Source organism: Arvicola amphibius, chromosome 4 (genome assembly GCF_903992535.2).
Source record: "Arvicola amphibius chromosome 4, mArvAmp1.2, whole genome shotgun sequence".
NCBI lineage: Eukaryota > Metazoa > Chordata > Mammalia > Rodentia > Cricetidae > Arvicola > Arvicola amphibius.
Window position 1 is genome coordinate 6615179 of NC_052050.1, and position 16376 is coordinate 6631554.

General features: G+C 53.8%; 1 protein-coding gene across 1 annotated transcript; it reads left to right on the forward strand.

Annotated features, from left to right (window-relative positions):
• The first annotated feature begins 1670 nt into the window (after positions 1–1670).
• On the forward strand, positions 1671–10764 carry Fdxr (ferredoxin reductase). The gene is given in 14 exon segments (XM_038328861.1): positions 1671–1838; positions 2428–2531; positions 6431–6526; positions 6709–6831; positions 6948–7061; positions 7355–7456; positions 8241–8348; positions 8608–8692; positions 8781–8980; positions 9064–9110; positions 9112–9149; positions 9152–9235; positions 9953–10123; positions 10243–10764. Coding segments are annotated over 14 exon segments (1482 nt in total). The 5' UTR covers positions 1671–1759; the 3' UTR covers positions 10374–10764.
• Positions 10765–16376: the final 5612 nt, after the last annotated feature.

Here is a 16376-nt window from a genome sequence, read left to right on the forward strand (position 1 = left end):
GCCTCTGCCTCCCAGTGCTGGGATTAAAGGTGTGCGCCACCACCACCTGGCTAAAAATAATCTTAAAATAGTGTAACAGTATGAAATATAAAACAGAGGAAGCTTCTGTTCTAGATTAAACTTCTGTACAAGGCTCCAACAGACCATAATAAAAATCAAAATGGAGTCACTCGCAATGAAGCTCACCAAAATGAAACCTAGCCATTTATCTTGCCCAAGAAATCCCGATTACAGTCAGGCCAGTCCAGCCAGTTTTTTAACTAGTACGATGACATTCCCACTGCTAGTTACCCTTCACAAAAGAAGTCGCATGTTGTTTTGTGAGACCAGGCATCACTCTGTAGCGCAGACTAGCCTCATAATTATGAAATAGAAAATTAAGCCAGGAGCAAGGGGTGCAGTTAAAAGGTAGAGTGATGGCATACATCCCTACGTTCAATCTTCAACAAAAATAAACAAAGAATTAGAGGCTGTGGGGATGACAGAATAGGTTAGTCTTCCAAGAAGGGGAAGAACCTTTAGGGAAGTACTAGGCTTATCTGGTTAAAGGTGACAATAGATTCTGCCCTTATTTTAATTATAGTTTTGTTGTTGCAGTTGAAACCACGGCCTTGTATACATTGAGTAGACACTCTACCATCCTTAGCTCCTGTCCTTGTGTAGAAAATATCTGTGGGTCAGCAAGAGGGTAAAGAAGTTTCCCCCCGGGGACCAGACATGAGTTCAATACCCAAAAACTCATATAGTGGAAGGCGAGAACCAATTCCTGCAAGCTGTCCAATGATGACATACCATGTGAGTGCTGTGGCACGTGTACACCGGCCCTCATAAATAATGTAATAAAATAACTAAGTGTAATAAGAACTTCAAAATAGATACTGCTTACGGTTTTGAATCAATCTTCTTTTAAAACATTAATTAGAATGTGCATGAATTCCAGCACTCGGGAGGCAGAGGCAGGCGGATTTCTGTGAGTTCGAGGCCAGCCTGGTCTACAAAGCAAGTTCCAGCACAGCCAGGCCTATTACACAGCGAAATCCTGTCTTAAAAAAAGAAAAAAGCACTATTTACCTTCATTACTGAGTTTTGGGTGCCCCCTTAAATTCTGCACCCAAAGTACTGTCTCACCCCGATCCCTGTGTTGATGGACGGGGTTGGAGGTTAATATTTTCCCTGGTCTGACACGAACAGTATCTCTTTGCTGCCACACCAGTTCAACACCTGACTTAAAAATAAGGGGTTAGAACCAGGATAACAGAGACTTCCGGATTCTGGGCTCCTGATTGGCTAGCACAAAAATCACTCAAAACGGAAGACACCCTATCAAAAGGTAACCGCAGCAGAACATTGCATCATCAGCGAGCGACAAGTTTTACGTAAAGTAAGCTCCTTTCTAATTGGCTCTCTTTTCCAAAAGCAACTGAAACGGCACTGAGGATTCGCCTTCCTTTAAATCCTAGACTTCCGGTATCTGCCGCGACGAGGAAGACTGGGGAGAAATTGGTTAAGTTTTGAAGTTCGGGCGATCTGGGGGCGTGGCTTCGGGAGCAGGGGGCGTGGCTCTCTTTGGGGGCGGGGCCCTTTCGGAGTTCGAAGTGGAGTCTTGAAGTTGAGCTTTCCTAGCGTGCTGGAGGCGAGGTTTAGGGCGGGGCCACAGTGATGGGCGGGCCCAGAGGATCGTCCTCGGCGGGTTGTAGACCGGCACTTAGCACTTGGAGTCACTGCGAGCCTTTCCGCCCGCCGGTTGCCGTTCTCAGCCATGGCTCTGCGCTGCTGGCGCTGGTGGCACTGGTCTGCGTGGCCTGGGGTCCGGTCGCCTTCTTCCAGGAGCACCCCGAGTAGGAGCAGGGCTCTTGGGGCTGCACCAGGGCGAGGGGAGGCCTGTGATCAAGACCAGGGGTCCGAGGGGCGAAGCTGAAGGTGTTCTTGCGGGAGAAGTGGGAGTGGTGTACAGAGGAGAGTCTGTGCCATGAGGTGGGAGGCGTCCTGGATAAAACATGGGTCACTAAAGGCGAAAAGGATCATGAGGTCCGCATGTATGATACGAGATGAATGGGGGTGACAGGAAAGTGAAGATATGAGCGATAGAGTTCTGCAGAAAAATAAAGGATAGAAAAAAGCGAGATAGAGACGTAATGGAGATATGAAGACGTGGAATCATACAGGGAGCCCCACTAGAAAAATGAAGTGCTGTACAGGACAGATTCCAGGGCCAAGGGGGCCTGGCGTAGGCTAGCCTAGGCTAGCGTGCTCATAGGTGAGGTATGGGGTTCTGGAGAAAGGCAGCCCCTGGCATTCAGATGAAGTGGTGAAGCTTTGAGAAACAGAAAGAGGAAGATGCAGGTGAGGGGCAAGCTGCGATTGGACAGAATTGGTGTGGTGGTTAGAGCGTGTTGGTTTAACCTTGCCGTTGCCTCCTCTGCCCAGCCCCAGGCTTCTGCCGGCAGTTCTCCACACAGGAGAAGACCCCTCAGATCTGCGTGGTTGGCAGTGGCCCAGCTGGCTTCTACACCGCCCAACACCTGTTAAAGGTAAGCTCTCTCTCCAGGCTCCTTTTTCGCCGTTCACTCCTTGCCCCAATTCTGTGGTTAGGCTCCAGACCTCTGGTTTGCCTGGTAAGGAAAGGGCTTCCTGGTCACCTAAGCTGTGTTCTTTCTACCTGACTCCACCCCTCTATCTTAGGTTCCCACCCTAGGTTCTCAGCTGTGAGAGAAATGTGTTTGTTCCATGGATGGTGGTTAGTGGCTGATGGGCAGCGCTGACTGCTTCACCAAGCAGGGAAGGTTTTGCTTTGTATTCTTCAGTCTTCTGGGATGGCTTTATCCTCCCCTTATCTTCTTTTGCATTCCTCCATCTCCAGCATTCTACTTTTCAAGGCTATCTCGTCCTAAGCCTTGCTACCCTCACCACAGCCCCAGCCTTCCCCGCACCCCTATTCTCCCGTTAAAGGCCAAGGTCTCAAAGCTTTCAACATTAGTCTTGTCAGACAGGGCCCCAAGGTCTGTCAGACCTTAAGCCAAAAGAGGAAGGGAGAGGGGCTGGAGAGAAGATTCCATGGTTGTCCCACAGAGGATGGGAGTTGGGTTCCCAGCACCCACATAGCGGCTCACAACTCCAGCTCCAGGGGATCTGATGTTTTCTTCTGGCCTCTGCTTGCACCTTTATGTATGTGCGCGTGCACACACACAACTAAAAATAATAAAAGTATTCTTTTAAAAAAGAGTAGGGGATACTAGGATTGCCTGAGCTGAGACAGTGTCTGAGCTTTAGAGGGGATGTAATATCTACAGGACAGGAGAAAGAGCGATTATATTGATAATGCATAGAGATACTTGTGAGGTAGCGTGACCCACTGGCCTGGTTTACCCAGGGCGGATCCTGGAGACCTCTGCTGAGAAGTGACCTATGCACAACTCTGTAGCTGCATACCATGACACATGCGGGGTAGCGTGGCCAGAAGTTGCTCCCTAGAATGTACATGTGAGATGCACTGAAGACTGTGTGTGGGCTTTGGAGAGCTCCCTGATGTGAGGAGTCAGCCTGGAATGCAAGGCCACTGATGGAGGACAGCCTGAGCTCTGGGATGGTAGGCTCAGCCACTGATGAAGGACAAGGCCTAGGGCTTCTGGGATGGAGACTCAGCCACTCGATGGGAGGAACAGCCTGGGCTCTGGGATTGAGACTCATGGGTTTTTTAAAGGGTCGGGGACGGCAGGGAGGGGTAGGTGAGGAGGTATGGTTGGGATCCGGGAGGGGTTTCTTGTCAGGGGCACGGTTTGGAGGACTATCCCGGTGTTGTTCACTGTCCTTGGAGGGTGAGGGGAATAGACCTAGAAAGACAGGGTTCTTGGGGTCATTTTCCAGGCGCGGCCAGATCTTGACCTATAGGCGTGTGGATGCATTTTCTTGTGCTCCTTGACCTGACATTCTAGTTTGAGGTGCCTGGTTTGCAAGGTATTTTCGAGCTTAAGCTAGGCGACCCCTAACCTAGTCTAGAGGATAAGGTGGCTAAGCTGCATTATGTGGAGGACAAGAGCACACGAAAGAGCAGGAGTTGCTCTCAGGCGTGGGGACTTCCGTGGGCAAAGGCCAGAGGAAGGAAAATGTCCCTTTGGCATCATTCCAGAGCCTATTCCAGAAGGTCAGTGGGTATCTGAGGGGTGGAGAGGTGAGAGCTAGGGCAAAGGAGGCAGCTGGACCCCAGGTCACAAGGTACCTAGAAACCATGGACCATGGACCAACCACGCTGTAGACTTGAGTGGCTTTCTTTGAGCATTCTCTATATTTCCTGCTGGAGAGGTCTTATTTAAACGAGCATTTCTGGGCCCAGCACAGATTTAATCAAACTCTATGACTGGGACCTTCAGAATCAGCAATTTTAAGAACCCCACCCCCCAGGGGAGTGGGGGATTCTGGCATCCACAGACACAGAAAACTGATGAAAGCACCCTGGAGAGGGGTGGGGGATCCTGGCGTCCACAGACGCGGGAAACTGCTTTACTCAAGCATCTTAAGCAGAGGTTCTGAGCTTGGTTCCCAGAACCCATGTCAGGTGGCTCAACCACCAGTAACTCCAAGCCCATCTTCTGCCTCTTCAGGTACCTGTACTTATGTGCTTACACTTCTCCCCCCACATACACCTAATATATAAAATATATGTTTATATTTATAAAAATATATTTAAGAAAGGAAAAAGAAGGAGCCCTTCCTTGGGGGTTGAACACAGGGCCTTGTGAATGAGAGAAGCATTCTCCCAGGGTGCTACACCCCCAGCCCATTTTCCATTTGGAATAGTCTCCCTGAAGGGTAGACTTAAGCAAAACTGTTTGCCCAGGAGCAAGAGAGTGGAGGTAACGATGGGGACCTGATAGGGCAAGGTGAAAGGGGAACTCCAGGGGCTGAGATGGAAGCAGACACAGAAGTAGAGGGGAAAGGTTAGGGGACAAAGAATGTATGGCTCTGAGATCTCAGGATGAGGTAAAGAGATAGGGTAAGACTGGGGAGGGGAGATAGAGAGGCTGTGACAGAGAGAGCTACAAGATTGGAAGTCACAGGAGGCAGTGGGTATATGTCCATGAAGAACAGAGGACCCCTGACCAGAAGTGCCCCAGAACTTGTCCTTTATAGGAAAAGGGCCAGAGAAGCAGCAGTTGGCAGGAGGAGAGAGGTTTCATGAAACATGGCTTTGTGTATGAGATTAGGGGTTACTGTAAGGTGGGCTGGGGAAGAACCTTGTGCCCGGAAGGAAGACTCCCTTTGTAGCAGGGTGGAGTGGAAGCTGGAGACAGTGAGGTCAGGTTGTGTCAGGGATGCCCAGCAGGCCCAGCAGTTTGAACTTTGCCCTATGGCAATGAGAGAATTACAGGGAGGTTTTTGAACCAGAAATGTCTTGTCCCAGCCACAGTCAGAGTATTAATGATCCCAAATGAGTCCATTGTGTCCTCCCACTGGGGGAGCCCAGGGCTGACAGCTTGGGCCTGACTCACTCAGCCTTAAGTGTGGCCCAGAGGGATGGGACATTCTACTGCACAGAACTGTGCTGAAGCTTTCCCTTTGATAGCTTCGGAGCTGGGCCTGGCTCTGGCTGTTGACTTCATGGCCTGAACTCTGTGGGTTCAGATTCTATGGAGTTTGAGAGAGCTGATTTGGGAGGTCACCTCTGGGCTGGCCAAGGATAAAACAAGCTGGGCTGGAAGGCTGGACTTAGGGTGGGTGGTGGAATGGGGGGTGGGCAGAATTTGGGCAAAGACAGTGGCAGGTGTGTAGGCAGGAACTCATCGGCCTTGAGTCCTTTGGAACTGGGTGGGATAGGGCAGGGTGCAGGGCGTGTCACCTTGATTCCCCGACTCTTTCACTGTCCTTCCCCGGGACCTACCAGGCCTATGCTGTTGGTGGCAGCAGAGCCACACCAAGCTTGTCTGGTCGATTCCAATCTCATAGGGTCCCTACACCCTCAGAGAGTGTGTAGGGCAGCTGAAAGCTGAGAGTAGGCCCACTGCCACTCTCTCTGTCCCCACATGCCCCAACTGTGCCCCCACTCTGTGCCTTGCTGATCCCTGTCCCAATGCCATCATCTCGGAGACCAAGCTAAGGCAGGTTCTCAAAGATGGCGTCTCAGGTCACATGACCAGCATTTCTAGAAGGTGCAGGTCTACATCTGACCCGAGGATTAAGCCATGGTACTCACTTTCAGCTTATCACATTCTCTGTTGGACGTCCTTGAATCTGACCTCAGCTTGTCTCACTGCTTATGCTCCTCTAGAGCCCTTGTCTGGGCGGAAGGAGAGCCAGTGCCTTCTGTCTGCTTGTGGGTGGTGGGAGCCCATCTCCTCGGCCATCTGAGCTGAGTTTTCTTGCTCTGTGTGGGGAAGGGAGGCCCTGCGGGACCCCAGCCCCACTCTAGAATCCACCAGTTGTGATTTTCTCCCAGCACCATACCCAGGCCCATGTTGACATCTACGAGAAGCAGCTCATGCCCTTTGGTCTGGTGCGCTTTGGTGTGGCACCTGACCACCCTGAAGTCAAGGTGAGTGTCTTTCAGTGTGGAGGGTGGTGTTGGAAACAGTAAAAAATGAGGAGGGACCCAGAGGCTACCCTGGTGCAGTAGAATGACCCTCGGCTCCATCCTGGGGGTCATGGGGTGATGGTGGGACATGCCCCCAGGGTTGTCCTGTCTTCTAATGTTCCTCTCGCCATGCCGCCTGGCAGAATGTCATCAACACGTTTACACAGACAGCCCGCTCGGATCGCTGTTCTTTCCTGGGCAATGTGGAGGTGGGCAGGGACGTGTCGGTACCAGAGCTCCAGGAAGCCTACCATGCCGTGGTGCTGGTGAGTGCCCGTGTGGTGGGGTGTGGACATGAGGGGAGGGGCTTATGGGAGACGAGACAAGATGAGAGGCCGGTACTGAGGCCTCGGGCCTGGATGGAGGCTGCATCTTTCCCCAGAGTTATGGAGCAGAGGACCACCAGACCTTGGACATTCCTGGTGAGGAGCTGCCTGGAGTGGTCTCAGCCCGGGCCTTTGTGGGCTGGTACAATGGTCTTCCTGAGAACCAGGCTGTGAGTTTGGGGAGCGCCCTTGCTGCTTCTGGCTGGAGTCAGGAGCATCCCTGGGGTGTTAGAGTTTGAGGTCAAGCCAGGGAGGGAGGAGCGAGCTGAGGAGCTGTGAGCCATGGATGACTGAGGCAGGTCAGCCATGGAGACCTGTGGGGCTGGGGGAGGGGGAGCGGCATAGAGTGGACTGCCTCAGGGGAGGGCAGCCTGAGGGCACAGCTGGCCTAAGGCATCTGCAGATGAGATAGCCTGGCTGGAGCTGGGGACAGGGACACCCCATTAAGACCTTTCTCCTCCAGCTGGCACCGGATCTGAGCTGTGACACAGCTGTGATTCTGGGACAGGGGAATGTGGCTCTGGATGTGGCCCGGATCCTGCTGACCCCACCTCAGCACCTGGAGGTGAGGGCAGGCAGCAGCTGGAGGGGCGGAGGTGCCGGCAGGGTTCAGGTGTCATCCCTCCACGCACCCAGCCTCTCTCCTCCAGGAGCCCAGGCAGATGCCCTCACACCCTAGTGTGCTGCTGGACACGTCCACACACATTTGCCCTGTTTGGAGCATCTGGACCCACCTCCTGCTAGTTCAGAGCTAACATTCCTCCCTCTTTCCATTCTTGGATCTCCTGTTCCTTCTGTGAAGAGGTCTTCCAGGCTGTCCTATTAGGGTTTCTTCTGTAATATGGTCTCATCCCTAACCTTGCCTCACTACAGGTTTACATTCTGTGATGAGATTCTATTATCTGTCTCCCCACGAAATGAAAACTCTGTGGGTTTCTGAACTATCCTGTTTGACTCACATAAACCGCTTTTGCCCCCTTAAGTCCCTTGTCCTGTTCTGGATATATTATCGATTGTGAGTGGGTAGAAGAATCAGTGGGAATCCTGTTGCATAGATTTGCAGAGTTGGCGTCAATGCTCTATGTGGCCACCAGGGGGAGTAGTGGTATAGTTTTTGGGCCCTTGACTTTTTCTGGATTGGAAAGGGAACAATAGCAACTGGCCAGCGAGTCCCTTTCCCCAAGTCAAGACCCCCCCCCCCCATTTTTTGAGACAAGGTCTCATTATGTAGCCTTGGCTGGCTTGGAACTCACTGTATTGATCAGGCTGGCCTTGAACTCACAGAGATCCGCGTGTCTCTGTCTCATGTTCCACGGTGCTTGGCCCTAAAAGCCTCATTTTTGTGCCAGAAAACAGACATCACAGAAGCAGCTATGGGGGTCCTGAGGCAGAGCCGGGTGAAGACTGTGTGGATAGTTGGCCGGCGTGGACCCCTGCAAGTGGCCTTCACCATTAAGGTACTGGGCCCAGCGCAGGAGAAGCCAGGGTCCCAAGAGGAGGCTTCCTTCCACTTTTGTGTGTTGGGGTTGCCACACAGCCCTGGGAGGGAGTAGCTGCTTCCCTGGATGGAACAGGAGGGTGGGCAGGGCCCCAGGTCTGTTGGTCTTTCCCCACGCTGCTGACAGTCTATCCCACCAGGCCTAAACTCTGGTGGGTTCAGGATTACTCAGTGGTCTGGACCTGACCTCTTCCCTTACCCCTCCCCCTACCCTCAAGGAACTTCGAGAGATGATTCATTTGCCAGGAACCCGGCCCATTTTGGATTCTTCGGATTTCTTGGGCCTCCAGGACCAAATTAAGGGTGAGGGGCCGAGTCCAGCCCTCTAGCTTACAGGCTTGGGGAAGGTGACCAGCAGGGACAGCCCTGAAGTGTTCCATGTTGCTGACAGATGTCCCCCGTCCAAGGAGACGGCTGACAGAGCTGCTGCTTCGGACAGCCACAGAGAAGCCAGGGGTGGAAGAAGCTGCCCATCAGGCACTGGCCTCCCGGGCCTGGGGCCTCCGATTTTTCCGAAGCCCTAAGCAGTTGCTGCCACACCAGATGGGCAACGGTGTAGCAGGCATCCGCCTGGCAGTCACCAGACTGGAGGTGAGTCTCATGTTACCCCAATTCCCCCTTCTTAGGCTTCCCCCATCCCCAACCTGGTGTTACCCAAATTCCTCTCCTAACAGGGTGTTGGTGAGTCCACTCGGGCAGTGCCCACGGGAGAAGTGGAGGACTCCCTTGTGGCTGGTGCTGAGCAGCGTTGGGTATAAGAGCCCCCCATTGACCCCAGTGTGGCCCTGTTGACCCCAAGCTTGGAGTCATTTCCCAACATAGAAGGCCGGGTTGTGAATGTACCAGGTGAGAGGATATGAGACGACTGGGCATCCAGCTGTGATGGAGGCTGGGAGGCTGGGCATCTAACTACGATGGGAGGCTGGAAGGCTGGTATCCCAGACCACTCACCCTGCAGTGATGGAACGTGTCTTAGGTCCCATTCCAGACACATCGCCCTCCCTCCTCCTGCCCTCCAGGGCGTGGGACAATCATGTAATAAAGCTTACTGCGGCCTGCCGTGGGCCAGTGCTGACACTGGCGGAGAGAGAGCCCTTGTCCTGGGGAGCTTCTCTCTTCTTACCCAGCGTGCCACTCATCCTCTGGAGACTGGGGAAAGGGAAGATGCTTTGGGAAACAAGAATCTATCGTGGGTCAAACATAATGGTGCACACCTTTAATTCCAGAATTTGGGAGGCAGAGGCAGGTGGATCTTTGAGTTTGAGGCCAGTCTGATCTACAGAGTGAGTTCCAGGATAGCCAGGGCTACACAGAGAAACCCTGTCTTGAAAAACCAACCAACTAACCAAACAAACAAACACAAAACACACACACACACACACACACTACCATGGTGAACCAGTGGCTATATTTGGCCCAGTCTGTAGATAAGAGACATGGGGGAATGTTTATGTGTGTGCGCACACACACATGCGCGTGTGTGAGAGTGAGTGTGTGTGTGTGTGTGTGTGTGTGTGTGTGTAGATTGGGATGCAGAATTGCCAGGCAGTCTCTTGTCCTCAGGCCTCTACTGCAGTGGCTGGGTGAAGAGGGGACCCACAGGTGTTATCACCACGACCATGACGGACAGCTTCCTCACCAGCCAGGTGCTGCTGCAGGACCTGAATGCGGGGCTGCTGCCCTCTGGCCCCAGACCTGGCTATACAGCCATTCAAGCCTTGCTCAGCAACCGAGGTCTGAGTCTTATGTTAAGGTCTGGGAGTGGGGAGGGGTGAGGGCGGCTTATCTCTGAAACTTTACCCCTTGGGAGGAGGATCCTGAGAAGCCTTAGTTTGTCTTCTTATCTGCCTTAGGGGTCCGGCCAGTCTCTTTCTCAGACTGGGAGAAGCTGGATGCTGAGGAGGTATATCGAGGCCAGGGCTCTGGGAAGCCAAGGGAGAAGCTGGTGGATCCAAGGGAGATGCTGCAGCTGCTGGGGCACTGAGTCTGGACCCCAGCCCCTGCCACGAAGAAAAAGAGCCTTGTGCAAGGATGAGGGGCCCAAAGCAGTTGGAGTTAGACTCTCCTCCCAGATACAGTGCTGACTGCCCTGGCTTTGAGGCTGAGCTGCAGCCCTTCCAGGGGCCGCTGAACTCTGCCTTCTGCAAGCTGATGTTGCCAGTGTGGGTCTAGGCGACCGAGGGAACCCTAAGTTAGGGACGGATGGACGTACAGGCTGGCTCTACCCCTCCTACTTCCTTCCTGGTGAATTGGAGGGTTCCTAGAATAGGGGCTTATCCGTCCCGGCTGGCTCTACCCCCTCCTACTTCCTTCCTGGTGAATTGGAGGGCTCCTAGAATAGGGGCGCAGTGGAAATAAAACAGCTGTACCAAAGAGCCATGGTTGATGACTACTTTTTTGGGGGAGGGTAGGAGGGAGTCACTTTCAGGCCTGTTTGTCTGTGGCTGCCAGACGGAACTAAGGAAACAGAACCTTGCTCAAGAGCCTCTTGGGGACCAGGGGCCTTGGCAGTCAGACCTGGCGATCACTTACCCTCCCCTTCCCCTAATCTCTGCTGCTGTAGCCTTCAGTTCACACTTCAGTCACTGGTGACAAGTCCCTTACTTGACTGCGCTGCTGGCCTCACTGCCCGGTATCCCCAGGACAGAGAAACAGTGGCAGGAGAAAGAAGGGAGGACGGAGGGCCCTGGGCAGCAGCTTGTCCCGGGTATGCACTGGTCTCTCCCGATTGCTGGCAGGCTTGGCCCGGCCCTCCAGTCTCCACTTGGTCTATGCCTTTCCATTTTCAAGCTTCCGGACAAACCCAGAAGCCTTTTCAAAACCTACCCCAGCCTATGGCAGCTTACAGTCTCTTGTGGCAGCAAGATACTGGCCTTAAACTTTATAAACTGAAGGAGCCTCGAAATGAACTGGCCCAAGGTCACACAGCTAGGAAACTAAGGGCTCAAACCCAGGGTTTCTGGCAAGCTGGTGTTTCCCCCTCTGTCCCCTGGAGGCTGCCCTTGCCTCTGAGCGTCGGGTCTGAGGACAGGATCCCTGAGCAGAAGAGAGGAGAGGGGGACAGCTGGGAGCACAGGCTGGCAGGGAGGGACCTAGAAGGGCCAGGGGGGCGCCCGGTGGCCGGCTGGGGCGGGCCAGGGCGGGGCGGAGGCGACCGGCGGCGAGCTCCATCACAGTCTGCTGGTGAGCCCCGAGAGCCGGAGGCGCGCCTTTGCGCAGCCCGGGACACAGCCCCGCCGCGGGGGCCGGGCGCGGGGGCGGGCGGCATCCAGGCCGCGCCAACCTCACTGGTCCCGCCGCGCCGGGCTCCGGTGCCCGCCGAGCGCACGGCCAACGTGCCAGCTCGCCGGGGCTACTGACGCCGGGACGAGCATCACACGGGAGGCGGCAACGGGCTCTGGGTGTAGGTGCAGCAACCCTTCCCCGGGTGAGTGGGCTGGGGGCTGGCAAGTATGGGGCGCCAACTTCGCAGGCAACTTAAGGGGCTCTGGCGCCGCGCGGGCTAGGATGGTGGAGCCCGCGACTGTCCGGTCCGGCCAATTCGGGGAGTCAGGGGCCCCGGGGACCACGACTCTCGAGAGTCAGAGCTGTGTTGTGGACTCGGGCGCAGAGGAAGCGAGGAGAGACAGATTTGGGAGGTAGACAGACTAGCCGCGGGCGCGAGGGAAGGACACGGGCGGAGAGCCCAAGGCGTTTGTCCCTAGGGTCGTGGAGTCTCCTTTCCTTCTCCTGTTGCGGTGGCCCGGCTACGCTGGGAACAGTCTCCGGACGCGGGAATCTGGATTGCCGAGTCCAACTGTTGCGGGTGGAAGCCGCTGAGGCAAGAAACCAGTTAGGGACCTAGGACCGAGGCTGGGTACGACCAGAATGCGGGGAGCTGGAAAGGACACAGCTTGGAGAGCAGGCAGATAGGGGGCTGTGGCAGTTGCAGAGCTGGTTCCTGTTGGGCACCTGCTGCGCGCATCTGCCATCCACCGAACTCCTCACTGGGGTGAGTTCTCCAAGCCCTCTGCTTCCCACTTTCCTCCTGCCCCTTCGCTGGGAGCTCCTAACACTCCACCCTCTGACCTCCAAGATCAGTGGGTTTCTGGGGTTAACAGGATTTGCCCGAATGCTGAGCCCTGCGACCTGATTCTCCCCAGGTTCTGAGGGCTCCATAAGGAGGGTGGGCAGAAAAGGCCACGGGAGATCCTGTGTCCTGATGTCCTGAGCCCTGCAAGCACCAGTTGGAGGCTGGAAGTCTCCTGGGGCTTCTACAAGGATCCCCGACGGCTGGGAGGAGAGGCTGGGAGGAGAAACCTTAGTCTCCAGCTTGGAAGGCGATTTGTGCTTGGCCTAGGCGGGCTGGGGGAGAACTGCCAAAGGCCAAGGCACCTAGCAGGCTGCAAATCTCCCAAGGGCGTGTTTGGCGAACCTTCAAAGGTCCTGTTGGGCGAGAGGCAGAAATGCCTGCTGGGGAAGCTGACCCCATTTGCTTACTCAGTGTCCCAGCCCTCCCTTCCCAATGGGACATCTGGTATAACACCCTCAGTCTTCAGATGGTGGCCTAGTCCTGGCCCCATCAACAACCCCCTTTCCCCCAGCTACAAGAAAATTTGCGGGGGGGGGGGCACGGCATATTTGAAGATGCCATCCCCACTGTCTTTTAGGAGCAGGTCCAGTTCCTGCCTCTGAGCTAGTTTCTAAACTTGTTAAGAAGAAAACGTAAAAGGAACAGGTCCGTAGGAAACGGAACACCTGGGGGTTCTCTCTGGAGGGCCATCTGGGCTGGGTCCTGACCCCACACGCCCGCCTGCCAGGCTAACCTGGCCATCCCCTGTCCAAGAGCTTGAGATCCAGACCAAGCTTGAGTCAGTGGGCTGGGGCCATAGGACCTGGGGCTTAGAATTAGGGCTGGGTTGGGGGAGAGTTTAAGGGGCAGTGGCCAGGTTGGGGGCTAGGAGTGCGTGGTGCTCAATTTGGCCGCCAGGAGGCGTGGCGCGGGTCCCCGCGCCCGGAGTCACCCGCCACTGCCGCCGCAACGCGAGTGTCCTTGAGCGGCGAGTGATGGTGGCCCTTCGGTGCTCGCGCCCCCTCCTCCCGCAGGGGCAGCCAGATGCCACGTTCCCTATGAATTATTTATCGCCGGCCTAAAAATACCCCGAACTTCACAGCCCCAGAGTAAGATTCCTGCGAGGGGAGGGGGCGGGGCGCCCCCGGGGGCCGAGAAGAATCAGCCGGGAGGGGGCAGTTAGTATCGGAAGAGGCAGAAAGAACTCAGTGTCCCCACTAGTGTGGACAACATAGAGAGGCTGTCTCTTTCCAGGTGCCTGGGCTGTTCTGGGGCAAAAGGGAAGGAAGGAGACCACGGTAGAAGAGGGTCAGATTTGGGAGGGTCCACACTGGCAGGAATCAGCAGCCTAGGTGGATAACACTAGCTTTGGGGACCAGAGCTGCTTCTGGGCTTTGGGAGTGGGGGAGGGGTCAGAATACCGTGTGTGTGTGTGTGTGTGTGTGTGTGTGTGTGTGTGTGTGTGTACGGCCTTGTCAAGGACCCTGTGTGTGACTGGAGGTTGGTGGAAGCCGAAGAGAAGGGCCCTGAACATGTGGGGGTAAGTTGAATCTTTTCAAAAGGTGCAGGAGTGACCTAAAGAGCTGGCTATGCTAACCTCTCCCCTGTCCTTAGAGATCAGGTGTTCAGCAAACACTACTTTAAAGTGCCTTTGAGAGAGAAGCGTCATCAGAAATGTACAAAGATTCATTAATGGGGGGGGGGATCTGAGGAGGACCAGCTCAGAGTTCCACACCCGGCAGGGAAAGAGCAGAGGAACCCAAACCCTGTCTTTCTCCTGGGGGTCCAGAGCTGATGCATTAAGATTAAGGGCAGAAGCCTATAGAAGGGGGACTTAGGCTGGGCTCTGAAAGACAATGGAATTTTGTTTGGGAGAGGTTTCTCTGACCTGAGGAACAGCAGGAAGCAAGGCCTGGAGAAAGACAGACCGCCATAGCCTAGCAGGGCTGAGAATCCAAGTAGAGGAAGATAGTGGGTTTGGGTTAGCTTGTTGGACATTGGGAATTTATTTGTGAGCACAGGAGAGAAGCTGTCCTGCTTGGCACCTGTCACAGGAGCCAGACGAAAGTTCCAGCAGCGAGGAGGGCAGGAAGCTGATGGGGAGGAGAGGCTGGGGGCCAGTGACTGTGGATGCATCTTGTGAGGAGATGAGATGCCCTGTCACTTTGTCAGCTCAGAGACCCGCCGGATGCTTTACAGCTTTTACAGTCTGCCTTCATGTCCCCACCCCGCCCCCCTTAATCCAGGAGGTTGTTTTCACACTGGTGGAAAGCTGGGACGGAACATCCCCCTTCAGATTGGGAGAGCACCTTCCCCCAGATTCACATTGTTCTGGAGAAAACAAAACAGGAGCCACAAGTGTGGTTTTAAAATTTCCAGTACCAGCTGGGTGGTGGTGGCGCATGCCTTTAATCCTAGCACTCAGGAGGCAGAGGCAGGCAGATCTCTGTGAGTTCGAGGCCAGACTGGTCTACAGAGCGAGTTCCAGGACAGAGAAACCCTGTCTCAGCAAAAAATTTCTAGTAGCATCAATTATAAAAGGGGCAAGTGCTGTGTGTAATGGACACATGTCTTTTATCTCAGCACTGGGGATGAAGAGGCAGGCAGAGCTCTGTGAATTCTAGGCCAGCAGGGGCTACATGATGAAACCCTGCCTCACAGTAAACAAATAAATAGTTAAATAAAACCTGAAATAAAATAGCTGGTGGTGGCAGCAGCAGTGATCCTTGAGCCTATGCGAGCCCCTCCCCCAGCTGGGCTCTGCTCTGGCTGGGCCCTTTCCTATATGACTTATCTGACATTTTAGTTTGGTTTTCTTCACCCCTTCAAACTGCTCCCTTGGCCAGGCATGAGGGAGCCATGGCCTTGGTGAAGCTACCTGTCTTTTCCTTCATAGTCCTGGTCGGGGAAGGGAGTTAGATACTGCTTGTGGATTAGGTTCCCCTCCCCTGCTTTTTTTCTTTTTAATTCAGTCTGGAATCTGAAAGGTGTGGATTCTGGCAAATGGTCTTGTGCGCTTTACCCCACTTACCCCTGATCTGCTACCCCCGTTCTTACCCTTGTTGTCCACAGTCTTTCACACCCAAGCACCACGTGTACAGACTGAGGACCAGCTCCCTTCCTAGCCTGTGTCTATTCCCAAGCCCCTTCAGGGTGTTGAGAAGAGGAGATGGGGACATGATCCCTCTTCAGGCATCTGGGAGGGGAGGGGAAGGCCTTGCCCCTGAGGACTCTACCCATTGCTGTAGGCTCTTTCCCTGACACATTTGTTAAAAATCAAACCTGAATAAAACTACAGGTTTAATATGAAAAAAAAGAGAAGCAAATGAAACTTTAATAATATGGTTTGTTTTTTTATTTAGTTAGTTAGTTGTTGACAGTTTCTCTGTGCAGTTCTGTCTGGAACACACTCCAGAGGCCAGGTGGGCTCCTAACTCAGAGATTCTCCTGCCTCTGCCTGCCAAATGCTGGAATTAAAGCTGTGCACCACTATGCCTAGCTTCATAAGTATAGTTTAACTCAATATATCCAAAATATCATTTTGACATGTAGTGAATATAAAAATATCAGTGAGGAGAGCTGGGAAGCTGGTTCAGTGGATAAAGAATTTTCCATATAAACACGAGGACCATAGTTCACATCCCCAGAGCTGGGTGGACACTATAGCTTACCTGCAATTCTAGGGTTCAAAGGAAAGATTCTGCCTTAATGAATACGGTGGGGAGTAAGCCAGGCAGACTTGTGATGCCTCAGACCTCCACATGTACACCCATAAATATTTGAACACACACACACGCACACGCACATACACGAACAAAAACATAATAACGAATATTATTGAGGCATCTTATGTACTTCTTTACATACTCTTCACACCGTCTCCAATATCCAGTGTGCCTTAGTGCTGACAGCACACCTCACTTCAGTGAGAAGCAT